General features: G+C 36.9%; 1 protein-coding gene across 3 annotated transcripts in view; it reads right to left on the bottom strand.

The window, feature by feature from the left end:
* The window catches only part of TOP2B (DNA topoisomerase II beta), a 66,909-nt gene that overhangs the window by 30,548 nt on the left and 9,309 nt on the right, over window positions 1-27,052 (bottom strand). For 2 of the 3 annotated variants that reach the window (XM_082392614.1, XM_082392612.1), the window contains exons 2-9: window positions 15,352-15,522; window positions 14,378-14,468; window positions 12,653-12,716; window positions 7,297-7,442; window positions 6,352-6,449; window positions 5,422-5,634; window positions 1,836-2,009; window positions 296-397 (exon numbers count right to left, since the gene is read on the bottom strand). In XM_082392614.1, the coding sequence (XP_082248740.1) occupies window positions 296-397; window positions 1,836-2,009; window positions 5,422-5,634; window positions 6,352-6,449; window positions 7,297-7,442; window positions 12,653-12,716; window positions 14,378-14,468; window positions 15,352-15,522 (1,059 nt within the window). The remainder of the gene's footprint in view (window positions 1-295; window positions 398-1,835; window positions 2,010-5,421; window positions 5,635-6,351; window positions 6,450-7,296; window positions 7,443-12,652; window positions 12,717-14,377; window positions 14,469-15,351; window positions 15,523-27,052) is intronic. The other variant, XM_082392613.1, reaches the window with a different exon arrangement.

The following is a 27,052-nucleotide window of genomic DNA, read 5'->3' on the forward strand; positions in this document are numbered from 1 at the left end:
ATGCAGGGGACACAGGTTCGAGCCCTGGTCTGGGAAGATCCCACATGCCACGGAGCAACTGGGCCCGTGCACCACAACTACTGAGCCTGCGCGTCTGGAGCCTGTGCCCCGCAACGGGAAGGGCTGCGATAGTGAAAGGCCCACGCACCGCGATGAAGAGTGGCCCCCACTTGCCACAACTAGAGAAAGCCCTCGCACAGAAACGAAGACCCAACACAGCCAAAAATAAATAAATAAATAAATAAATAAATAAATAAATAAAGTAGCTATTAATTAAAAAAAAAAAATCACTTACTTGAAATGGTTTCACTGACACACCAGCTTTGTTCTTTTTCTTAACTACTTCAATCAGTTTACCAACAACTTGGTCTACTACATAATCCACATGCCGTCCACCCTAAAGATGGAAAAAAAAATAGAATCCAAAATCTTCTATAGTTAAGGTAGCAAAATAGTTACATATTCATTTTTTTCTAGAATGAGCGTTGAATCTTCACCACAACTTTGTGAATTCAGTATGCCTATATTATTAACCCTATTTTCCAGAGTTAAGATGAGTCTCAGAATGCCAGAGTTGGGATTTAAAAAATAAAGTCTTTTTGGCCATAGAGCCAGTTAGCAACTCCATAAAACTCCATACAAAGTGAAAGCAATCGAATAAAAAGAAACATGGAAGTGAGAATGAACACTGGCCTGGTGGTGGCAGTGACACTCACAAGACTGACACTTAGGGACTGTGGCAGCCATTGACAGTTGTCCATTCAATATCCATTCTCTCCTTCAACCTTACTGACAAACCCAAATTTGTTTGTTTTTAACTGGCAACATGCCCAATTAAAAATTTTCACCAATCTAGACTCCCTTGCAGCTAGAGGTAGCCACTTGACCCAGTTCTAGCCAGAGATGCTAGCAGAGGTCTACTGGATGGGGCTTCCAGAAAAACTATTGCATTCTTGATCAAAGGGGAGAGGCTCTAGTTGGCATGTGCATTTGCCCAAACTCGTTCTCTCTCCCTAGAACTTGTAAGGGTGCAGCATGAGAACGAAAGCCAAATGCTAAGGGTGGCAGAAGAGAAAGCCAGGAAGAGCATAGGTCCCTGATGACACTCTGGAGACACAGAACCAGACTAACACTGCCTACCACCAGTCCCCAGTCATACGAGGAAGAATAAAACCTTTACATGTTTACAAACCACTGTATACTAGGTTTCTGTTATACATAACAAAATGCAATCATATCTGATACAGATTTCTGTTGACTAGAGAAAGTGATGCTAGATTATAAAAAAATAGAAAACAATAAAAAAAATAAGTTCAAACTTGAACAAGAGTGACAAAGTGACAGATCACTGCTTTAGCTTATTCTAAAATACACACTTGTAGTGCCTAATATTTTACTATGCTCAATGGATAAATGCTTATAGATGAGAAGAATTTCATTCGATTTGGAAATTTAAAAGCCTACAGAAAAGGGTTCAAACTCCTCAGAATGGCAGATAGAGCATTTCACAATCTGACACCAAAACAGACTCATGCCCTATTATTTGTTCTTTTACACTCAAAACTCAGAGAACACAGAATAAGGAATTTGTTATCATTCTAAATGTCATAAAATATAAATGTATTCAATTATAAACACTAATCATATAAACTTATTTGTCAATGGATGTTTAAACTGTAAGACAGCTGTTTCATAGAAAATAAGCTTTTCATAAGTCAATTTTGATTTCACAAAAGCAGATTTGGGTTTTTTTTTGTTTTTTGTTGTTTATCTTATTGTCTTTAATGAAGCACTGTTCTACCACTGACTTGGAAACAAAGAATTAGTGTACTTACTTTTGTTGTTGCAATGCTATTTACAAAGCTGATTTGCTGGAATCCTTTTTCACTCAGTGTGAGACAAACATCCCATCTTTCATTTGCAAGTTCATGAATAACTTTTAGGGCCACTCCAGTTTCATCCAACTTGTCTTTCACATAAAGATCTACATAACTGCGAAATCCATTTACCTAATAATTTGGAAAACAAAAACAAGAAACAATTTCTCTCCTACTGGCAGCTGAACTAGGTGAATGCCAACAGGTACTCACACTCTCATTTCCGCTCATTCACAACACCTCTCAATCTGCAGATCCCAACCTTATTCTACTCCTTGATTTCTGCCCTTTAAAAAGGAATTCATTTCCGTATGTACTTGACAAAGAGAGGTTATGAACGGACAGCTGGACAGGTAAATTATTATAAAATCTTTCAAAACTTTAAATTTTTAAAATGACCAACTAGACCTCCAGTTTGAGTTGACATGTAGAGGACAAAGAAGGAGAAGTTTTCTTCTCCCTTACAAGAAAACATCTGGTCAGGTGACAAATTTTTAATGTATCTTCAAAAGCTTGAGATCACAGGACAGCTGGCCATCCTAAGTCTGAAGAGAGACAGGTGTCTGTAGGGAGACACAGAACCTAAGCCTTTTGCTTACCTGGGACCGAAGCTACCTGGTTATATAAGCCCACAGGAGCCTTAAGCCAGAGCTTCTGACGAACTGCTATAGGACACGTGTGGACTGGCATGAGTGTGTCAAGAACTTGAGGGCTGTGGTCAAAGGGTTCCTACTCTCCCAGGAACTGTAGAGCAGGTTTTCACAGGGCAGATCAGAGAGAATCTAGAACAAGTTCCCCCCATGGGGCCAGCTGGGGGAGAAGAGCAGCCACTGGGAATCCCACCCAGACCCCCAGACCCATCTCCCTTATCAAAAAGAAAAACAAACGACAACAACAGCAAAAACCCCCTTAATCCACAGGGGGAAGGGCACTGCCAGAAAGCCATGGTGAAGTATCACTGCAGCTGGGATGAAGTAATTCTGCCCCGGGCCACCCCACCTCACCCCCATCTCATTTAAGTTTACATTTTTAAAAGGTTTATTCTGCAGGGCAGGGAGCCTAAAGGATACTGAATGAGAACACTGGCGGTTACCTGCTGCAACTAGGGCAAGAGAACAGAGGACAAAGGGACAATCCCCACCTCCAGCGGCGGGGCAGACACTCTTGTGAATGCCAGACCCCTGAGACACGGGCTCACTGTGCGCTCTGAAGCCGGAGCTTTAGTCACACGTGGGGGTCTCCACAACCTACAACCGGGCTAGAAGGCCTCCGATAACAACAGTGGTTCTCAGCTGGGAGAGCTACACGAGACAGACCCTCCTTGAGGGGCAGCTCCAAGGGAAGGCTCAAAGCGAAGAGAAGGGACAAAAAACAATCTGAAGTATCTGGTGCGCATAGCAACAACAGACTGCAAACACAGCCCGGTCCCTGTCCAGATCAACATAAACCCTCACACTAGAGCCTAGGCACTCCGTATCTACTACCCTATACAACATAGCTGATTTTCAGCAGAATCTTACGAGGCATGCCAAAAGGCAAGAAAAAACACAGTCTGAAAAGACAAAGCAATCATCAGAACCAGACTTAGATGTGTCACGGATGTTTTAACTATCAGATAAGACCTTTAAAATAACTATGGCTAATCTGTTAAAGTCTCTAGTGGAAAAGGCAGACAATATGCAACTTCAGCAGAGAGACAGAAGCTTTAAGAATGAATCAATTGGAAATCCTAGAAATCAAACACAGTAGAAAACAAGAAGAATGCCTTTGGCAGGCTCAGCAAAAGACTTGAAACAGTAGAGGAAAAAGATCAATGAACTTGAAAATAGAGCAATAGAAATTAAAAGTAAAACACAAAGAGAAAACAGAGTGAATAAAGCACAGCAAAACGTCCAAGAGCTTGGGACCCTACAATAAATGCATAATTGGAACACCAAAAGGAAAAGAAAGAAAAGCATGTAAGAAATATTTGAAGATATAAGAGCCAAAAATTTTCCAAAATTAGTGACAGACACCAAACAAAAGATCCAAGAAACTCAGAAAACACCAAACAGAGTAAGTACCAAAACAACCAAAAACCACCACCAAAAAAACCAACCAACCAACAACAAAAAAAACCCATATGTATACCTAAGCATAGCATACTCAAAAACCAAAGACAAATAGAAAATCTTCAAGGCAGCCAGAGGAAAAACAAACACTTTACCAACAGAGGAAGAAGGATATGAACTACAGTAGAAACCATGCAAGCAAGAAGACAACAGAGTGACATTTTTAAAGTATTGAAAAAATTAAACTATCAACCCATAATTCTACATTCAGTGAAACTCTGTATCCTTTGGAGTGAAGGAAAAGAAGGACTCTCTCAGACAAACATAAACTGAGGGAATCTATTGCCAGCAGACCTATTCTACAGAAAATAAATATTAAAGGAAAATCTCCAGGCAGAAGGAATATGATTGAGATCAAAAACTTAGATCCACACCAAGAAATTAACAGTATTGGAAATGGAATAAATGAAGCTAAAATATAATTCTTTATTGTATTTTTAATTGCTCTAAAAGATAACTGACTGCTTAAAGCATTAACAACAACATCACTCGTTGTGGAAACATTTCTGCCATCATTTTTTCAAATACTTCTTCCACCTCATTCTCTTTCTTCTTCTGTTGTTTATAGCACATGTAAAACTGAAATGTATGATGTACTGTTATAAAGTCCTTCCACTACACATGGGATACACGCACCCTTATGTTCACAGCAGCACTATTCACAACAGCAAGACATGGAAACAAGGCCATCGACAGGTGAATGGATAAAGAAGATGTGGTACATGTATACAATAGAATACTACTCAGCCATAAGAAATAATGAAATAATGCCATTTGCAGCAACGTGGATGGCCCTAGAGATTATCATAAAAGTGAAGTCAGACAGAGAAAGACAAATATCATAAGATATCACTTATATGTGGAATCTAAAAAGATGATACAAATGAACATATTTACAAAACAGAAACAGACTCACAGACTTAGAGAATGAACTTGTGGTTACCGGCGGGGGAAAGGTGGAGGGAGGGATAGTTAGGGAGTTTGGGATTGACATGTACACACTTCTATATTTAAAATAGAATGCCTTTCCATGAAAAAATAAAGTCCTTTCACTACACATGAAGTGATAAATTATTTGAAGGTGGACTCAAATCATTTACAAATGTGTATTATAAACCCTAGGGCAACCACTAAAAACGTTTTAAAAACAGGTATAATAACAAGTAAATAGAGGAGATAAAATGGAATCATAAAAAAAAAAGCTCAATTAAAACCAGAGAAGGCAGGATACAAGGAAATAAGAAAAACAACAAATACAATGAATAAATAGCAAGATGGTAAATTTTAATCCAAATTTATCAATAATCACTTTAAATGTGAATCATCTAAACACACTGGTTAAAAGAAATTAACAGATTAGATTTGAAAAGCAAGATCTAACTGTAAGCTGTCTACGAATTAACAAAGCATTAACTATTTTAGAAGACACTTACAGGCAATTTCTTTCCATTAAACATAACCTTGACTCCTTTGCATGAACCAGCCAAATCATAAGCTCTTCTGGTCATGAGAGCCACAATGTCCTTGTCAAGTTTCTCCATCTTAAACTTGGACAGATCTGGTTGGAATGTTATGCATGTGTAATCTTCACCATCAAAATGTTTAATTTTGGCTTCAGAAGTCTTCATCATATTATTCATCCATGTCTTTAAAAGAAAAAATATTCAAATGTTTCTATAATGCCTCTATATTTGATAATACATAAAGACTCAGCTAATGAGATAACACTCATTTACCACAACTATATCCGTTTTCCAGCTTCACAACAAACCAGATTCTTAAAACTGATATTATAAATGAAAAAATTTTAAATACTACTATTATAACCTCATGCTGAAAGTAAGCAAAATAAACTGCACAACTTTATACATTGTTAGTTAAACATCTTTCAAATTCTTCAACATGACCATATAGAATTTTACAAAAATAAAAAGGTATGATGCTTTTCCTGACAAAATTATTTTAGCTTACGTAAACTTTCAAACTATTTTCAAAGGTCTACAAAAGTGAAATATAAAATTTTGAAATGTAAATTTGATGAATCAACAAGGAATTTTTCAAACATGCTAAGCGGATGTATTTCAATCTGCCTATGAGGGTCAGGACATTTTCCCTATTGCTTAAATAGGTTAAAGGAAAAGTCTGTTAAGTAAAGCGTTTGTTTTAAAGGAATAGGAGAAAGATAGGTTTATGTAAAATATCCCAGGCATTCTTAAGTCTTTTTACTCTGATTACTTGCTTAATGCTTTAAAAAAAGTTATATAGGTATCATTGCAATTTATCTAAGGTCTATTATCTTGGCAAAGCAACAAACACGATTATTTAAAAAAAAAAAAAAAAAATTAGGCACATTTCTATCATACCTGCTTAAAACTATGTTTGTATTCTTTGCAAGCAGTTTCTACTGTAAACTTTGTACTGAAAATATTACAAAGTTTTGCACCATAACCATTGCGACCACCTGTAAAAACAATTAAATGTGAAAGGTTTAATGAAAATGGTTTTAAAGAAACTGTTAACTCACCTACCATACAGCAGGTCTGTTGCAAAACAGTTTCCACTTATTGAAATAATCAATTGATGATAATGCAAAGTATATTTAGATTTTTCATTTAAAGAAAAATACAATTAAGATTTAGCACATATAGTAAAATTAAAATATGCATTTTGTAGATTCATTATCTTCATCACAACTTCAAAAACATTAAGCTTTGTATCTCCTATAATTCAGTAAGTCTATGTATGAAATCTGAGCTTTCTATCAAAGTTACTTCTCTATTACAAAATTTTAATCTATATAACTTCCTAGAGCCTTGGTTTTGGAAAAAAAAAATTATCAATCTACTTAGGAAATGTAAATAAGTGGAAAAACATCTGGTTTTGGTCAAAGCACTTTCAACTCTATTCATAGAGTCTAGACTTTCAATCTTGACCCTCTTAAGGAAATCAGTTTAAAAGCAATTTAATTGATACCAAAAGACATGGTGCTTATGTAAAAACAAATTCACATAAACAGGAATCATACACATCTTATTTTCATCAGGACTCTAATTCAAAACCCAAACCGTTAGCCAGGTTAGAGCTCCAGAAGTTCTAGCAGAAGTCAACGTACTACGAGAGTTAAGTCTCTATCAGACTATAACCAAGAAAACAATTAAACATGATAGATTTTTATATATTAATTCTGAAAAGGATTTTCTCATAATAAAACTATACAGATTTCCTTTTCTGTAATATTTTATATAGAAAGAGTAAGAGAGGGCAATATTTTTCAATAAAAATTCTGATCAGCCTAAATCAGACTTTACCTGTTACTTTTTTCTCATCATCGTCATAGTTACTGGATGTTAAAAGCTGTCCAAAAATTAATGCAGGAACATAAACTTTCTCTACTTTGTGTTCTACTACCGGAATGCCTTTCCCATTATTCCAGATGCTTATAATGTTAGATTCACTGTAAATAAATAAGCAGAGTTTAGAGCTTAAAATAGTTATAAGCTATATCAATTAATTCACATCAAAAGTAATGTAACCCAGAATAAACCTGAGTTTGCCAGCCATTACCAATTGGGAGACACTCACTCGTCTTCCAAGAAAATACTTGCTGAGGACGCACATTTCTATCCCTGAGTCATAACTCAAATTAGGATCACTAAGATCTGCAGGTAATACTGCAACATTTCTCAGGAAAAGAAACTCTTCTCAGTAGTAAAAGCAGTGAAGCTTTTATAAGAAGCCAGCTATCAATTTCATTTTCTTTTCACACATATTAGCCATGATCTTCCTGCTTCACCCTGCCAGTCAACCACCTGTGAACCCGGGCTCTGCAGGGCCAGTGTCCAGGGCCATTTTTATTTCCTACCTGACTGCTGAGCAGGGCAGACAGAAAAGGAAAAACAGCCTGAAATGTACTCTATTCTCCGCCTAAATGTTACAGGGTTGTTTGTATTGTGGCAGTCATTGTTATAAACTAACTTTAATGGTTTTAAAATACGTTAAGTATTACCTATTTTAGGTCTTTTAGGTTTTTCAATCAGAAAACCATCTATTTTAGTCCTAAATGGTATGGAGTAGAGGTTCCTACAGTTAACAGCAACTTGACGTAGGCCATGGTCCTGATGGAAAATTTTGCCTACCCTATTGTTTCAGGGTAGTATACGATGCCTTTACCCACTTAGCCAAATGTGCAAAGAAACACAGCTTCACTGAGAATTACCTTAAAAAGCTACCATTTGCCAATCTGATTCACAATTATTCTTAGACACACTGTTTCACTCACACACATAGCTTAATCTCTCTAGAGTTACTAGAAGTAGTTATTACAACTAAAAAAAAAAATGTTATAAAAGCCAAAATGAAAATCAAAGATCCAAGAGGAAATTAATTAAATTTTTAAAAGTTTAAGAAAAAGAAACTAAAAAATAACTTAACACATCATCTTCTTTCTCTCGCTCTACAATATAGGTTCAACTCTCCGAATCGCGGAGACTCAAATTTTGATATCATTTTTATTCATATCTCCTGATCATTCTCTAGGTCGTTTAGTCATCAAGACATTAATTTGTTCTATTAGATTCGTTTCAGCAGTATCCGACCTTCCTTCATTCCAAATGCCAGTATAGGAGTCTAAATTAGCATCACCTTAAATACTGTTACTGCAACACTGCTAAAAAACAGAGCTAGCCACTCCCCTTAACTATATTCTGATACCACAGCTCTCCTCACACTACTGTTTGCTCCAGAACACATCAGTAGTTTAAGTGTCTTCTATTGCATGTTCCAGGCCCATTATCCATATCCTTACTTAGAGTCAAACTGAACTACCACTATTCTGCAACATGCATGCTATTTTCCTGCAGGTCAGTTTTATTACTTGTCCACGTTCATTCCCAATTCTTCCATTTCTTTGTTTATTGGTCTTTCCCTTGCCTATACTACCTTTTCCCTCTTTGTCTAGCCAAATTTTACCTGAACTTCAAGGATCAATTTACGACTTCAGTTCTCCCACAAGCCTTTTACCCAGCCTAAAACAATGTTTCCCAACCCTCCTTATATTGAAACTTGCAAAAAAATCTAAAGTATTTAAGGGGGACCTCAGGACATAATTAGGTTAGCTCACTTGTGGGTAAACACTCTCTACAGAATACACAGCTGAATATTTAAGTATGTAATGGTTTCAAATTAGCTACTGTACTTTACCTTGTGTGTCCTAAATGCAGATGTCAAAATAGTGGGCCTTAGAAACAAGGGCTGTGTATTGCATTACTTTTTTAGACTTCCAAATAGTTCCTAGCTTGGGCTTAAAACCTGTAACTTATTAAGCACCTTTTTTTTTTTTTTTTTTTACAAGACACTTCATGGAGTTTAAAACTATAGAGAAGAATTCTGAAGGAAATGAAGAAAGACAATGCATGGAAAATTACAGATACTAAACATCTCAGAATGACACAAAAAGTCAACAAACTCATGAGAAAACCCTTAAAATTTCTTCATCCTACTTAGTATATGTCGTACTATAATTAAAATAGGCACTTTGTAAATGCGTTATCTTCATCACAGTTTCAAAAAATGAGGCTTGATATCAAGTACATTCTATAAGCCTGTATGAGTATGAAACTGAAATTTTCTATCAAAGTCACCTATTACAAAATTTCAATCTATTTCACTTCCTAGATCTGGTACTTATTTCTATAATCTCTAAACAATGATTCAGAATTCTATAACTATATTCTTTGCTCCATCAATAATCTTCACAGAAGTATTAAGAAAAAGAATGATATCCTTGAATAAGCTATAAATAAAGTTTTGAAATAATTAAAGCTAACGAGAAACCTGGAAAACAATCTAAACATCCAATATTCATTAGCTGGAAAGAGGTTAAACAATGATGACATACTGACATAATAAAATACTTAGGAACATGAAAAAGAATTAAGTAGATCTACATAAGTTAATAAAGAAGGCTGCCCACAGTATGTCAAATAAAAATTGAAAGATACAAAATAGTATACAGAAGGCGATTTTTAAAAAATGTATACATATGTGTACATATATTTCAGTACGAGTGTGTATTATTTTTTGAAAGCTACAGCTTTAAGAGTTTCAACCCTGAATAAATAAGAATACTTAAGCTAGAGAAACAGAACTCTGATTAATGTGCTTTCCACGGTTATTTGATTTTAATCAAATAGATGCCAACAAATAAGTTGTTTCAATAACAACTAACCATTATGTTATACTATTTAATGGGTTTTAAGCTCCCCTGTAAGAAGTTGCTTCAAATTTTCTTTCTAGAATTGCTGTCCAAATTCTGCCTGGCATCCCTTGCTAATCCGTTCCTACTTTTTTGTTGTTGGCTTTTTTTGTTTTACAACCGTGGCTGTTTACTTACACTTTATTCCCACGTCACAGAGTATTATCACAGAGTATCATCACAGAGTATTATCACAGAGTATTATCACAGAGTATTATCAAAAGAGGAATAAGAGCTAAACTGTGCTGTGTATCCTCTACACTTAACCCATGAACTGTCAAAATTTAACCTCTCTTTTACACAAAGAGTTCATGTACACACATGCACAAAGAAAAATAAAACCTGCTATACAAAAATGTTAGAAAGAACGAAACCCAAAGAATATAAAAAACGGACAGCAGAGAAAAATGGGTCAATAAAATAAACAGCCTAACGGCACTTTTCCCCATCTGAATTCTGCTTTAAAATGACTTCTTAATTTAGAAATCTAACTTAAGCAAAAATTGCATCACTGAAATAAAATTGATTTTAATAAAAGTAGCATGAATTCTGTAATGTATGTAGTAAAGGAAAAACATAAGGAAAGATTTTATGGGAGAATATTCACAAAAGTCAAAATGTTATTGTTAAAATTAACAAATAAAATATAAGGATCACCAACATGTCCCCAAATGGTTGTCTGTTGCCAATTTTAAGTATGTGTGTGTATAAAATATATATTTTAATTAAAAGCAGGAGAAAGATTCAAGAGTCTCATCAATAATTTATAAACAAAATAAAATAGGAAAGGAGAGGTGAAAAATATACTACCTTCACCCTTTTTTCCTTGGAATAGTAGACTATGAATTTTTGTTTTATATACATATTTTATATGAAATAAAAGAACTTTCCAGCAGAAGCAGTTAAAATGACTTAGAGATAAATAAGAAAAAAGAAACTGTTATCTGATTGCCATTAAGAACCAAATAAATTTAGTTATAATTCTATGACACTCTTATACTCACACAAAAATGTCTGCTGAATGAAAAGGGAGTTAGAAAGAGAGCAATAAAGGTACTAGTTACATAGAATTACTTTGTCCCAAATCTGTAATAAACTTCAAGTAAAGCCTGCCACCAAGAGTCATTATTTGGTCTACAGAGCTGTTTTATAGCTCACTTCTTGATCACTTTGTTATGATGGGGTTCTATCTAATCTTTTTTTTTTTTTAAGTCCACATTGTTGGATCAATGTGGTCAAAACAATTAAGATAAAAGAACCAAATATTGTAACCATGTTCACCATGAATGTATTTAAGAAAAGGCCTTCTTTCTTAGTTTTCAGAGTCTTTCAGTTCTGATTTTTAAAAAAGCTTAAAGATATCAAAAATTCAACATCTATTACTCCTTACTAGCTCTCCTAAAACATAATAAATGATACCATTTTTAACTGATAATTTCCTAAATATGGAAGAAATCCTGGCAGCCAAAATTTCCTTTTAAATGTCTGCCTAAGTTGCAACTTGCAAGTGTCCTGTACATCTTACCATACAGATTCTCAAGAATTTATCTGTTATAGAAATGATTCAAATGAAAAACAAATTAAAAAAAGAAAGGAAGAAAAAGAAAAACCAAGAACTTCAACAGTATAGTTATGTGGTAATATTTTCATATAAGATACAGTCAACTTCATGGTATAACCAAATATAAATTATATTTTTACTATATCATTTATCTTAACCATGTCCTTAAAATTAGATTACTGACAGTAAGGCTATAACTGAATTATTAAATTTTCATGTTAAAGAAAAACCTTAAAATCATGCTAAATTACTAATTATAAAGGATAAATGTAACAGAATATCTCACAAAAGCATACTGGTGAAAACAGGATAAAGTTTTAAGTTAGAAATACTTTATTATTTTCACTCCCCCTCAGTCCTCCAAAAAAAAAAAATCACTGTAGTGATCAGCTGAACACCTGGTATATATATTCTATAATACCAGCAGTTCCCAATTTACAAATATTATAAATGAAAAAGTCCAAATGTTGGTTATGAAAAAGTAAATTTAACCCATAATATAACTGGAATAGTACTAACAATAGCCCGTAGCCTTGAGTACCAAAGCAAAAATAAGAAAAGATTGATTATACAAGCAGCTGAAACAGTATCCACAGCATCAGAGGGAGAAAAATGGTCTCCAAGCGCTCCCATAAGGAAGTACTGAATACTTTGGAGAAAAAGATCATGAATGACAGAGGAAACTATAAGAGGGTAGCATTCTGGACAAAAGAGGCAAAAATAACAAGGTCTCAAGCAACAAGAAACTCAAGAGTACTAACTGTATGCATTATTCCTTTGAGGAATGTTCAAAGTTGAACATCTGAATAAAACAACTTAGCATAAAAAATTAAACTTGAAATATACTTACGGATCAATAGAAACTTTAATACAGGTCATGTTCTTATCCCTCTGTTTATTGTCAGCTGCATTAACTACAAAATTAAATATTTTGATAAGTAGTAAAATATATAAAAAGTTATAATAAATAAACATACAAGGGCATACATAAATAAACATCAGCTACATGTGCATCACTGCTTAATATAAACATTTACATATGGTAATAGTTAATGAAAATAATACCACTAACTTCTAATACAAAATCTTATTTTCCAAATAATATTCTTAAATTTTATATCACACCAAATTACGGTTATGTCTTCTACCACAAAACGGGGAGGCGGGGATGATTCTATGATATATAAAAACAAATTAATTAAAAACAAACATCTGCAGTTTACAATCCCCTATCCAGGTCTAAAAGTAAAATATCGAGTTTAACTATGTTTTATCTTGGCAACACATAACTACTTTCTCTTGCTCTCCTTCAATAAACTAGTGATTTTATAGACAGATTGAGCTGAAACCAGTTATTTCTGAATTAGAAAGGCACTCTTTAGCATCCTTAGAAATCAAAATTTTAAATCCTATGAACTATAACTGATAATACTTGCATACATTAACCACAGCTTCAGTGGTTAGCCAGCTGTCAAACTGAACTTCAGTCACAGAAGGAATATGCTCCTGATAAACACTGTGTAACCTAAAAGTAAAACTGGCGGATAGTTGGGAGACAAGAGTGAAAAGTACAAAACATAAGTAACCAGTTTTACTCTCCTATCCTTTTCCCAAAGACCAAAAGAAGCTTCAAGAGACCTAAACAGGGCTTCCCTGGTGGCGCAGTGGTTGAGAGTCTGCCTGCCAATGCAGGGCACACGGGTTCGAGCCCCGGTCCGGGAAGATCCCACATGCCGCGGAGCAACTGGGCCCGTGAGCCACAATTACTGAGCCTGCGCGTCTGGAGCCTGTGCTCCGCAACAAGAGAGGCTGCCATAGTGAGAGGCCCGCGCGCTGTGATGAAGAGTGGCCCCCACTTGCCGCAACTGGAGAAGGCCCTCGCGCAGAAACGAAGACCCAACACAGCCATAAATAAATTAAATAAATAAATAAATAATTTAAAAAAAAAAAAAAAGAGAGAGAGAGACCTAAACAACCCTGGTAGGAAACATCAAGTGGCACTGATGAGTCTCTATAGAGAATCCTTGGCTAAAAACGTTTCCAAAGTGCAAGCCTGCCCTAGGAGTCAATTAGGTATCCACACTTTGTTGCGATTTAACTAATCATGTGATTTGGAAAGGACAGAGGTATTTGGAACAATGGTTGTTAAACCTAGTTGCCCAATAGAAATACCTAATGTGTTGGTGAAAAACCCATTTTTATGTGTCTCAACTCAAACCGACTGAATGTGCAAGATCAGGCCCTGAAATCTATATTTTTAACGTGCCCTCCCCTGTTGACTGGGATGTGAGCAGCCCCGAGACGACTGCACATACAGGACCATAAAATGACCCTGGGATTACTGATCAAATACAACACATGCATTTTACAGATGAACAAACCGAAACACAAAGACATGATGTCTAGAGATATGAACATATTACAGCAGGTAATACAGATTTTCTGAAGAACATTTATACTCAGCATAAAAACCAGAGATATGCCTTTAAAATGTATAAGTCTGGCTTTACGTATATAGGGACATTATAATGATATCAATAGAAACAGATGCGTTAAATCTTAAGCAAGTACTCACCCAAAATTTCATCAAAGATCTTGTACAAACCCGGCACAAAGGTAACCTCTCTGCAATTCATTCCTACGTCTTCATCATACACCCACATGAGCTGCATTGAGAGAAAAGTTCAAAAGAACTTATGGAGTAAAAAATATTTAACATCAATTTTACAAAGCATAAACCCATATTTGTCATTTAGTCTGTAAATACTTAGATCTTCAAAGTAGAAAAACATACTACTTCAGCTGCAGTCAACCTCGCTGTATTCATCTTCAATTTAAATAGCCTCAAAATTGAGAAATTGTTCATTTTGTATCAAGTCTGTATTCTTACTCATACATAAAGTCAGCTTTAATATAAGGCACCAAAAATTGCTGGAAACAGTATTTAAATAAAATAGGAAAAAAATTATGTTTACTTTACACTTTTACTTCACACATTATATTTTTCTGTAGTATAAGTAGCACAGAGTAAAACAGTATGAATGCAGCATGATTTTGGAGTCAGAGACACCTAGCTTTGAATCCCAGCTCTCACTAGTTGAGAGGTCTGAGCAAGTTACTTAAATTATTTAAACTTCAGTGTCCTCATTTATAAAATGGAGATAATAGTACCTGCTTCACAAAACTGCTAGAAAAAAAACTGCTATGCGTAAACCAAGTCCATAGTAAGCATTAAACAATAGCCATCAATGTGTATATATAACTTCTAGAATTTAAAATAAACCACAGCATGAACTTCAGAACTTTTAAAAAGTTCACATAGCACCATTTTACTGTATACTTCTCTATACTCTATACTTCTCAGATAGTTTTTAGCTCCCAGTTTTTTTAATTTCTAGTGAAAAATTAAGACATTTCTACCTCTTAGATCTCTCTCCCTACTTTCTGTCATTACCAGAGACATGAAATTGTGTACTCACAGAGCATATACTTACAAAATTGTACTAAGAAGTAGAAATACATCTAATTTCAGTAAAATTTAATAATTACCTGTGTCAATGGCTCCACCGACCCAATGTACGTATCAGGACGAAGGAGAATATGTTCAAGTTGTGTCTTTTTCTGATACACTCTCTCGACAGACAACTTCTTTGAAGGATCATTTTTGTTTGCAGTTTCTGACTCTTCTTTTTTTGCAGCATTGTTCTGATCAAAAAGAGTCTAAAATTAACCAAAAAATCAAATTTAAATAACCTACCAAGGGGTAAACTAAAATGTATATGGACACATAACATAGGTTTTCTCTTTAACAACAAAATTATCTTTCAGGCTCTAATTTTTATGTTCTAAAGAGAACACAGGTCTATTTACTGAAAATCTAGTACCTTTTATAATATAGTGTGAAACTGCAGTTTTGACTGAGCCCAAAAAGTAGCTATATATAGTCACCAGAATAGCTAGAACAGCCTACAACTATTCAATCAAGAAATAAATATTGGAAGAGCTTCAAGATGGCGGAAGAGTAAGACGTGGAGATCACCTTCCTTCCCACAAATACATCAGAAATACATCTACATGTGTAATAACTCCTACAGAACACCTACTGAACGCTGGCAGAAGACCTCAGATCTCCCAAAAGGCAAGAAACTCCCCATGTACCTGGGTAGGGCAAAAGGAAAAAGAAAAAACAGAGACAAAAGAATAAGGATGGGACCTGCACCAGTGGGAGGGAGCTGTGAACGAGGAAAGGTGTCCACACACTAGGAAGCCCCTTTGCGGGCGGAGACTGCGGGTGACGGAGGGGGCGCTTCAGAGCCACGGAGGAGAGCGCAGCAACAGGGCTGCGGAGGGCAAAGCGGAGAGATTCCCGCACAGAGGATCGGTGCTGACCAGCACTCACCAGCCCGAGAGGCTTGTCTGCTCACCCGCCGGGGTGGGCGGGGGCTGGGAGCTGAGGCTTGAGCTTCGGAGGGCAGATCCCAGGGAGAGGACTGGGGTTGGCTGCATGAACACAGCCTGAACGGGGCTAGTGCGTCACAGCTAGCCGGGAGGGAGTCGGGGAAAAAGTCTGGAGCTGCCGAAGAGGCAAGAGACCACTGTTCTGGGGTGCGTGAGGAGAGGGGATTCAGAGCGCCGCCTAAACGAGCTACAGAGACAGGCGCGAGCTGCAGCTATCAGCACAGATCCCAGAGACGGGCATGAGACGCTAAGGCTGCGGCTGCCGCCACCAAGAAGCCTGTGTGCGAGCACAGGTCACTCTCCACACCGCCCCTCCCGGGAGCCGGTGCAGCCCGCCACGGCCAGGGTCCCGTGATCCAGGGACAACTTCCCCGGGAGAACACACGGCGCACCTCGGGCTGCTGCAACGTCACGCCAGCCTCTGCCACCGCAGGCTCACCCCACATCCGTACCCCTCCCTCCCCCCAGCCTGAGTGAGCCAGAGCCCCCGAATCAGCTGCTCCTTTAACCCCGTCCTGTCTGGGCGAAGAACAGACCGCCCTCAGGTGACCTACATGCAGAGGTGGGGCCAAATCCAAAGCTGAACCCCCGGAGCTGTGCAAACAAAGAAGAGAAAGGGAAATCTCTCCCAGCAGCCTGAGGAGCAGCGGATTAAACCTCCACAATCAACTTGATCTACCCTGCATCTCTGGAATACCTGAACAGACAACGAATCATCCCAAATTGAGGTGGTGGACTTTGGGAGCAACAATACATATATTTTTTTTCTTTTTCTCTTTTTATGAGTGTGTATGTGCCTGCTTCTGTGTGTAATTTTCTCTGTATAAGCTTTGCTTTTACCATTTGTCCTGGGGTTCTGTCTGTTGGTTTTTTTGTTTTTGTTTTTTTTAGTATAGTTTTTACTGCTTGTTATCATTGGTGAATTTGCTTTTTTGGTTTGGTTGCTCTCTTCTTTCTTTTTTTATTACTTTTTATTACTTTTTAAATTTTTTTATTTTTATTTTTTATTTTAATAACTTTATTTTTTTTCTTTCTTTTTTTCTTTTTTTCTCCCTTTTATTCTCAGCTGTGTGGATGACAAGGTCTTGGTGCTCTGGCCGGGTGTCAGGCCTCTGTCTCTGAGGTGGGAGAGCCGAGTTCAGGACATTGGTCTGCCAGAGACCTCCCAGCTCCACATAATATCAAACGGCGACAATCTCCAGAGATCTCCATCTCAATGCCAAGACCCAGCTCCACTCAAAGACCAGCAAGCTACAGTGCTGGACACCCTATGCCAAACAACTAGCAAGACAGGAAAACAACACCACCCATTAGCAGAGAGGCTGTCTAAAATCATAATAAGGTCACAGACATCGCAAACACACCACCACATGCGGACCTGCCCACCAGAAAGACAAGATCCAGCCTCATCCACCAGAACACAGGCACTAGTCCCCTCCACCAGGAAGCCTACACAACCCATTGAACCAACCTTAAACACTAGGGGCAGACACAAAAAACAACGGGAACTACTAACCTGCAGCCTGTGAAAAGGAGATCCCAAACACAGTAAGTTAAGCAAAATGAGAAGACAGAGAAACACACAGCAGATGAAGGAGCAAGGTAAAAACCCACCAGACCAAACAAATGAAGAGGAAATAGCAGTCTACCTAAAAAAGAATTCAGAATAATAATAGTAAAGATGATCCAAAATCTTGGAAATAGAAGGGAGGAAATACAAGAAACATTTAACAAGGACCTAGAAGAACTAAAGAGCAAACAAACAATGATGAACAACACAATAAATGAAATTTAAAATTCTCTAGAAGGAATCAATAGCAGAATAACTGAGGCAGAAGAACGGATAAGTGACCTGGAAGATAAAATAGTGGAAATAACTACTGCAGAGCAGAATAAAGAAAAAAGAATGAAAAGAATTAAGGACAGTCTCGGAGACCTCTGGGACAACATTCAACGCACCAACATTCGAATTACAGGGATCCCAGAAGAAGAAGAGAAAAATAAAGGGACTGAGAAAATATTTGAAGAGATTATAGTTTAAAACTACCCTAATATGGGAAAAGAAATAGTTACTCAATTCCAGGAAGCACAGAGAGTCCCATACAGGATAAATCCAAGGAGAAACATGCCAAGACACATATTAATCAAACTACCAGAAATTAAATACAAAGAAAAAAACATTAAAAGCAGCAAGGGAAAAACAACAAATAACATACAAGGGAATCCCCATCAGGTTAACAGCTGATCTTTCAGCAGAAACTCTGCAAGCCTGAAGGGAGTGGCAGGACATATTTAAAGTGATGAAAGGGAAAAACCTTCAACCAAGATCACTCTACCCAGCAAGGATCTCATTCAGGTTCTACGGAGAAATTAAAAGTTTTACAGACAAGCAAAAGCTAAGAGAATTCAGCACCACCAAACCAACTCTACAACAAATGCTAAAGGAACTTCTCTAGGCAGGAAACACAAGAGAAGGAAAAGACCTACAATAACAAACCCAAAACAATTAAGAAAATCGTAATAGGAACATACATATCGAAAATTACCTTTAAAGTAAATGGATTAAATAAATGCTCCAACCAAAAGACATAGGCTGGCTGAATGGATACAAAAACAAGACCCATATATATTCTGTCTACAAGAGACCCACTTCAGACTTAGGGACACATACAGACTGAAAGTGAGGGGATGGAAAAAGATATTCCATGCAAATGGAAATCAAAAGAAAGCTGGAGTAGCAATTCTCGTATCAGACAAAATAGACTTTAAAACAAACACTATTACAAGAGACAAAGAAGGACACTACATAATGATCAAGGGATCAATCCAAGAAGATATAACAATTGTAGACATTTATGCACCCAACATAGGAGCACCTCAATACATAAGGCAAATGCTAACAGCCATAAAAGGGGAAATCGACAGTAACACAATCATAGTAGGGGACTTTAACACCCCACTTTCACCAATGGACAGATCAGATCATCCAAAATGAAAATAAATAAGGGAACAGAAGCTTTAAATGATACATTAAACAAGATGGACTTAACTGATCTTTATAGGACTTTCCATCCAAAAAGAACAGAATACACTTTCTTCTCAAGTGCTCATGGAACATTCTCCAGGATACATCATATCTTGGGTCACAAATCAAGCCTTGGTAAATTTAAGAAAATTGAAATCGTATCAAGTATCTTTTCCGACCACAACGCTATGAGACTAGATATCAATTACAGGAAAAAATCTGTAAAAAATAGAAACACATGGAGGCTAAACAATACACTATTTAATAACCAAGAGATCACTGAAGAAATCAAAGAGGAAATCAAAAAATACCTAGAAACAAATGACAATGAAAACATGATGACCCAAAACCTATGGGATGTAGCAAAAGCAGTTCTAAGGGAGAAGTTTATAGCAATACAATCCTACCTTAAGAAACAAGAAACATCTCAAATAAACAACCTAACCTTACACCTAAAGCAATCAGAGAAAGAAGAACAAAAAAACCTCAAAGTTAGAAGAAGGAAAGAAATCATAAAGATCAGATCAGAAATAAATGAAATAGAAACAAAGAAAACAATAGCAAAGATCAATAAAACTAAAAGCTGGTTCTTTGAGAAGATAAAATTGATAAACCATTAGCCAGACTCATCAAGAAAAAAAGGGAGAAGACTCAAATCAACAATCAGAAATGAAAAAGAAGAAGTAACAACTGACACTGCAGAAATACAAAGGATTGTGAGAGATTACTACAAGCAACTATATGCCAATAAAATGGACAACCTGGAAGACATGGACAAATGCTTAGAAAAGCACAGCCTTCCAAGATTGAAACAGGAAGAAATAGAAAACATAAACAGACCAATCACAAGCACTGAAATTGAAACTGTGATTAAAAATCTTCTGACAAACTAAAGCCCAGGACCAGATGGCTTCACAGGCGAATTCTATCAAACATTTAGAGAAGAGTTAACACCTACCCTTCTCAAACTCTTCCAAAATATAGCAGAGGGAAGAACACTCCCAAACTCATTCTACGAGGCCACGATCACCCTGATACCAAAACCAGACAAAGATGTCACAAAGAAAGAAAACTACAGGCCAATATCACTGATGAACATAGATGCAAAAATCCTCCACAAAATACCAGCAAACAGAATCCAACAGCACATTAAAAGGATCATATACCATGATCAAGTGGGATTTATCCCAGGAATGCAAGGATTCTTCAATATATGCAAATCAATCAATATCATATACCATATTAACAAATTGAAGAATAAAAACCATATGAACATCTCAATAGATGCAGAAAAAGCTTTCAACAAAATTCAACACCCATTTATGATAAACACCCTCAAGAAAGTAGGCATAGAGGGAACTTACTTCAACATAACAAAGGCCATATATGACAAACCCACAGCCAACATCATTCTCAAAGGTGAAAAACTAAAACCATTTCCACTAAGATCAGGAACAGGACAAGGTTGCCCACTCTCACCACTGTTACTGAACATTGTTTTGGAAGTTTTAGCCACAGCAATCAGAGAAGAAAAATAAATAAAAGGAATCCAAATCAGAAAACAAGAAGTAAAGCTGTCACTGCTTGCAGATGACATGATACTATACATAGAGAATCCTAAAGATGCTACCAGAAAACTACTAGAGCTAATCAAAGAATTTGGTAAAGTAGCAGGATACAAAATTAATGCACAGAAATCTCTTGCATTCCTATATACTAATGATGAAAAATCTGAAAGTGAAATTAAGGAAACACTCCCATTTACCATTACAAAAACAAGAATAAAACACCTAGGAATAAACCTACCTAAGGAGACAAAAGACCTGTATGCAGAAAATTATAAGACACTGATGAAAGAAATTAAAGATGATACCAACAGATGGATTCAGTGCAATCCCTATCAAACTACCACTGGCATTTTTCACAGAACTAGAACAAAAAATTTCACAATTTGTATGGAAACACAAAAGACCCCAAATAGCCAAAGCAATCTTGAGAAAGAGAAACGGAGCTGGAGGAATCAGGCTCCTGGACTTCAGACTATATTACAAAGCTACAGTAATCAAGACAGTATGGTAGTGGCACAAAAACAGAAGTATAGATCAATGGAACAGGATAGAAAGCCCAGAGATAAACCCACACACATATGGTCACCTTATCTTTGATAAAGGAGGCAAGCATATACAATGGAGAAAAGGCAGCCTCTTCAATAAGTGGTGCTGGGAAAACTGGACAGCTACATGTAAAAGAATGAAATTAGAACACTCCCTAACACCATACACAAAACTAAACTCAAAATGGATTAAAGACCTAAATGTAAGGCCAGACACTATAAATCTCTTAGAGGAAAACATAGGCAGAACACTCTATGACATAAATCACAGCAAGCTACTTTTTGACCCAGCTCCTAGGGAAATGGAAATAAATACAAAAATAAACAAACGAGACCTAATGACACTTAAAAGCTTTTGCACGGCAAAGGAAACCATAAACAAGACGAAAAGACAACCCTCAGAATGGGAGAAAATATTGGTAAATGAAGCAACTGACAAAGGATTAATCTCCAAAATATACACACAGCTCATGCAGCTCAATATCAAAAAAACAAACAACCCAATCCAAACATGGGCAGAAGACCTAAATAGACATTTCACCAAAGAAGACATACAGATTGCCAACAAACACATGAAAGAATGCTCAACATCATTAATCATTAGAGAAATGCAAATCAAAACTACAATGAGATATCACCTCACACCGGTCAGAATGGCCATCATCAAAAAATCTAGAAACAATAAATGCTGGAGAGGGTGTGGAGAAAAGGGAACCCTCTTGCACTGTTGGTGGGAATGTAAATTGATACAGCCACTATGGAGAACAGTATGGAGGTTCCTTAAAAAACTAAAAATAGAGCTACCATACGACCCAGCAATCCAACTACTGGGCATATACTCTCAGAAAACCATAATTCAAAAAGAGTCATGTACCACAATGTTCACTGCAGCTCTATTTACAATAGCCAGGTCATGGAAGCAACCTAAGTGTCCAATGACAGATGAATGGATAAAGAAGATGTGGCACATATATACAATGGAATATTACTCAGCCATAGAAAGAAACGGAATTGAGTTATTTGTAGTGAGGTGGATGGACCTAGAGTCTGTCATACAGAGTGGAGTAAGTCAGAAAGAGAAAAACAAATACTGTATGCTAACAGATATATATGGAATCTAAAAAAAAAAAAGTCATGAAGAACCTAGGGGCAGGACAGGAATTAAGATGCAGACCTACTAGAGAATGGACTTGAGGACACAGGGAGTGGGAAGGGTAAGCTGGGACAAAGTGAGAGAGTGGCATGTACATATATACACTACCAAATGAAAAACAGATAGCTAGTGGGAAGCAGCCACATAGCATAGGGAGATCAGCTTGGTGCTTTGTGACCACCTAGAGGGGTGGGACAGGGAGCGTGGGAGGGAGGGAGATGCAAAAGGGAGGGGATATGGCGATATACGTTTATGTATAGCTGATTCACTTTGTTATAAAGCAGAAACTAACACACAATTGTAAAGCAGTTATACTCCAATAAAGATGTTAAAAAAAAAAAAAGTATACGGTTCAGAAACTATTCTCATTTTAACAGTATTACGCCTCTGTAGATCTCATAATGGAAATAAATATTTGCAATGAAAAAAAAAAAAAAAGAAATATTTCACAATTCTGTAAGGTATCAGGTTAATTTTTGTAGTCTTCAAAACTTTCCAAGGAATGTGAGTTCTTGTCAGGTTATAGGTTGACAACGACTGAACCTGGCTGGCTACAGGGCTCCCCAAAACTTCCAGATGTAAGTCTTTGCCATTAAGCTACTGGAGACTATAGTAAAGAGTGGGCAAAGATAACCTGCACAAGATAGTAACCTATGTAGTTAGCAGATACTGACAGGGCTGAGGATACCAAGCATGGTTTTATGACATCTCAAACGTCACACTTTTGTAGGCCATGCCAATAATTCCTTACATACCAGCACTAAATGGCCCATTTCTGAGGCACCCTATAATTCCAGTTTCTCTGCTAATTCCAAGGAGGCAGAAGTTGTGATCCTAATTCTAACTCCTACAGAGATAAGGATCCCAAACAAAAATTCCCAGGGTCTGGAGACTTCCCTGTCTTCTTAATAGCAACAGAGAACACATCTCTCTCCTTCTGGGATTCCCTAATGCTGACAACTAAGACATCTCACTAAGAGAAAGTTATTATGAGGGCCGTTTTTTCAGAGCCCAAAAATAACTCAAATATAAGACACAGTAAGGTATTTTCATAGGTATTTGAATTTTAGGAGAAATGAAACAATCAGAAGACAAACAATGGGGGGCAGAGATATTTTGTGCATTTGAACAAGCAACATACCACTTCAAGACCTAGGCATAGCCATACCATCATCTTTAAAGTTATTATTTTTAAAAACATGTCAAATGTATGTTTAAAAAATCAAAATACATAACTTCTGAGTAGTCTAAAGCAAGACAAGAATTTTAACAGATAAAACCTACGGAAATTCAAACATCAATTACAATCTTCCAATGCCATAAATTTTACATAAAATTAAAGAGATTTTCTTATACATTCTTTCATTTATAAGGTTACCCATTAACACTGCCCAGTCAATTAAAAATAGCTTTGGACATAAGAAAATTCTGTTTCATAAAGTCTTCATATTCTATTTCTGTCAAGCTAATTACATGACGAACCTGCTGGCCAGAAAAATGAACTGTATTTTTAAAATGCCAGATCGTCTCCAAATTTCTAATCATGTCCCTTGCTTTTTGAGATGAGATAATTTATGGAAACAAATCTAATAATAAAAACATCACTGATTTTTTTAAAGGGGTCCTCAGAATAGCTAGAACAACGCTCATAAGGACTGAGATCTCATCCTTCAGGAAGGTGCTTAAGGGTGATAAATGCTATGCATTCCAACGTGGGTAACAGCAACCTCTCACCACTAACTCAGAACTCGGCAATTGTGGCATAAAGCTCAGGAACTTATAGTAACCATGCGAGTAAAGGCTTTCCTATCCCAGGCTACTCCTCCAAAACAAATCCCACCACAGAGAAAACATTTTTTTTTTTAAATGAAAGCTTCTTTATTTATTTATTTAATTTATTTTTGGCTGTGTTGGGTCTTCGTTTCTGTGCGAGGGCTTTCTGTAGTTGCGGCGAGCGGGGGCCACTCTTCATCGCGGTGCGTGGGCCTCTCACTATCGCGGCCTCTCTTGTTACGGAGCACAGGCTTCAGACGCGCAGGCTCAGTAGTTGTGGCTCACGGGCCTAGTTGCTCCGTGGCATGTGGGATCTTCCCAGACCAGGGCTCGAACCCGTGTCGCCTGCACCGGCAGGCAGATTCTCAACCACTGCGCCACCAGGGAAGCCCCCAGAGAAAACATTTTTAAGATCAGACTCCAGCAGAGACTTCTGCATTTAGCCCTGGCGAGTTAACACTGAGCTAAAGTGGCACACTGGTATGGAAAACTGGGTAGAGCCCCACCTCACTCCTTTTTCGAGGATTTATAACTTTTTCCACATCCCCTTACAACCAGTCGCCATCTCTTCCTCCCAAATTGGTACATGAGAATAGGGAATGTTTGGTTTGCACCTGCCAGATCCTTATCCAGTTCAAAAAGTTGTCATTCTTGCCAGAATAATGTCTCAAAAATCAAAGACTATGTAATATGTAGTCGGCTTTGTCAGATTACTATTTGTAATCTTTTCCAGGAATATAATAATACATAAATACTTACAAAATAAGTGTGACAATATACTTAAAATATTTTATGCCAAAATATTTCTTCCTACGTGTCATATGACAGGTGTTGAGGAAAGAAAAAAAGGTACCATTCTATTTAAAGTAATGAAAAGCTTAAGGACTATGCACTGTTTATAGAATACAATAATAAAACAGACGATCTGTAGATATTTCAAATCAACTCTCCATGATGATATTAAATAATTTCTAAAACTTCATATAAACCTTTAAACCTGGATATTTAATTGAGTAAATATTTTTAATTACCTATACCAAAAAATAGGTGTGTTAATTAGAAACTTCTCTTACTATAACTTTTATATAAAATTATATATAATCAAGTATTTTTAAATTAGGTTATTAAAACTATACTGTTTAGTGAACAAAGTTACAAAAGGATATAAAAAAATGAGCCCATTTTCATCAGAAAAAAATTACACACAATACATACACGCCTAGGAAAAAATATGAAATGTTGTTTACCCAACAGAATATAAATAAAAATTGTGAGAAGTAGAAATATTTTTCCATGTTCTTTTCTGATAGACATGTTCTAACTTTCTACAATGAACATATATTAAAATATTTTAAAAGCTTATTAATCCATGTATATGAGAACATAAGCTAGAATAGAACTGAAGGTTTCTTTTTTTAGAGACACTGTTTGTACCTACTTACTACTTCTGCAGTCCCAACTTTCTCACTAGAATCTAGGCAAAAAGGTTCGGTGAAACCACAACAAGCCGGCAGTCCGGGCAGCGTAGAAGGCAGGGAGCGCACGTTCCTACTCTCAACTGGGGGCAGCCTGCACCGCGCACTGACTCAGGGCAGCAAACACAGAAGGGTCTCTCCCCTGAGAGGTCTGTCAGCTTTTCTCACAGAAGTCTGGATTAATGGTCTCTTGCAGCTCCTGTTTATTAGCAGAAAGTGTCCCCCTGCATATTGTCCAGGCCACTAAAACTCAAAATCTGAAGGTAAGGGGAGAGAGGGCAACTCCCCCCGCTTCAATGGGATGGCCCCATCCCTAGAACAAACAGGTGTGAATACAAACAACCTTGGCCTGAGAACAGAGAAACTAAATGAGAAAAGTTCACTGAGCACCTTCACCACAGCTACTATTACCACTATCTCTAGCTCTTGAAAAGAAAGTCACTCTGAGTAGAAATTCAGTTCAATCAGTGTTGCTCATAATATTCAGAAAAGAGATCAAGAAATTAGCTTCTATAAAAACAGTCCAGCAAATTCATATCTACACATTTATAAAAGCACTCTCAAGCCCACAGATGAAAAGGAGAGTGATATACATTTGATACCTATAGACTAACAGAATTATGCTCGTTTTCAACGATGAAAACAAGGGGTCTTCTGATAAAAAAAAATGATTTAACCTTTTCTTATTTTGTATCTTCATAGTAATACGGTATCTTGTACTATAGTAATTGCACTAAGTATTCCACATTGAATAAAAATTAACAGTATGCCATTGAAAATAATCAGCTACAAAGAGCATTCTGAATAAATTTTCATTAAGGTCTGATAGAACTGAAATCTTATGAGTTCAGTTTATTTGTAATTTATTTATTTTATTTTTATTTTTTTAATTTATTTATTTTTGGCTGTGTTGGGTCTTCGTTTCTGTGCGAGGGCTTTCTCCAGCTGTGGCAAGCGGGGACCACTCTTCATCGCGGTGCGCGGGCCTCTCACGTTGCGGGGCACAGGCTCCAGACGCGCAGGGTCAGCAGTTGTGGCTCACGGGCCCAGTTGCTCCGTGGCATGTGGGATCCTCCCAGACCAGGGCTCGAACCCGTGTCCCCTGCATTGGCAGGCAGACTCTCAACCACTGCGCCACCAGGGAAGCCCTGTAATTTATTTTATTGTCTTTGTGTGGACAAAGCACCAAACTATTTATAGTAATAAATAACACCAGCACCCAATTATACTGGAATCTAAGCACTCAGGGCACA

The sequence above is a fragment of the Balaenoptera borealis genome (genome assembly GCF_965194805.1).
Source record: "Balaenoptera borealis genome assembly, chromosome: 5".
Classification (NCBI taxonomy): Eukaryota; Metazoa; Chordata; class Mammalia; order Artiodactyla; family Balaenopteridae; genus Balaenoptera; species Balaenoptera borealis.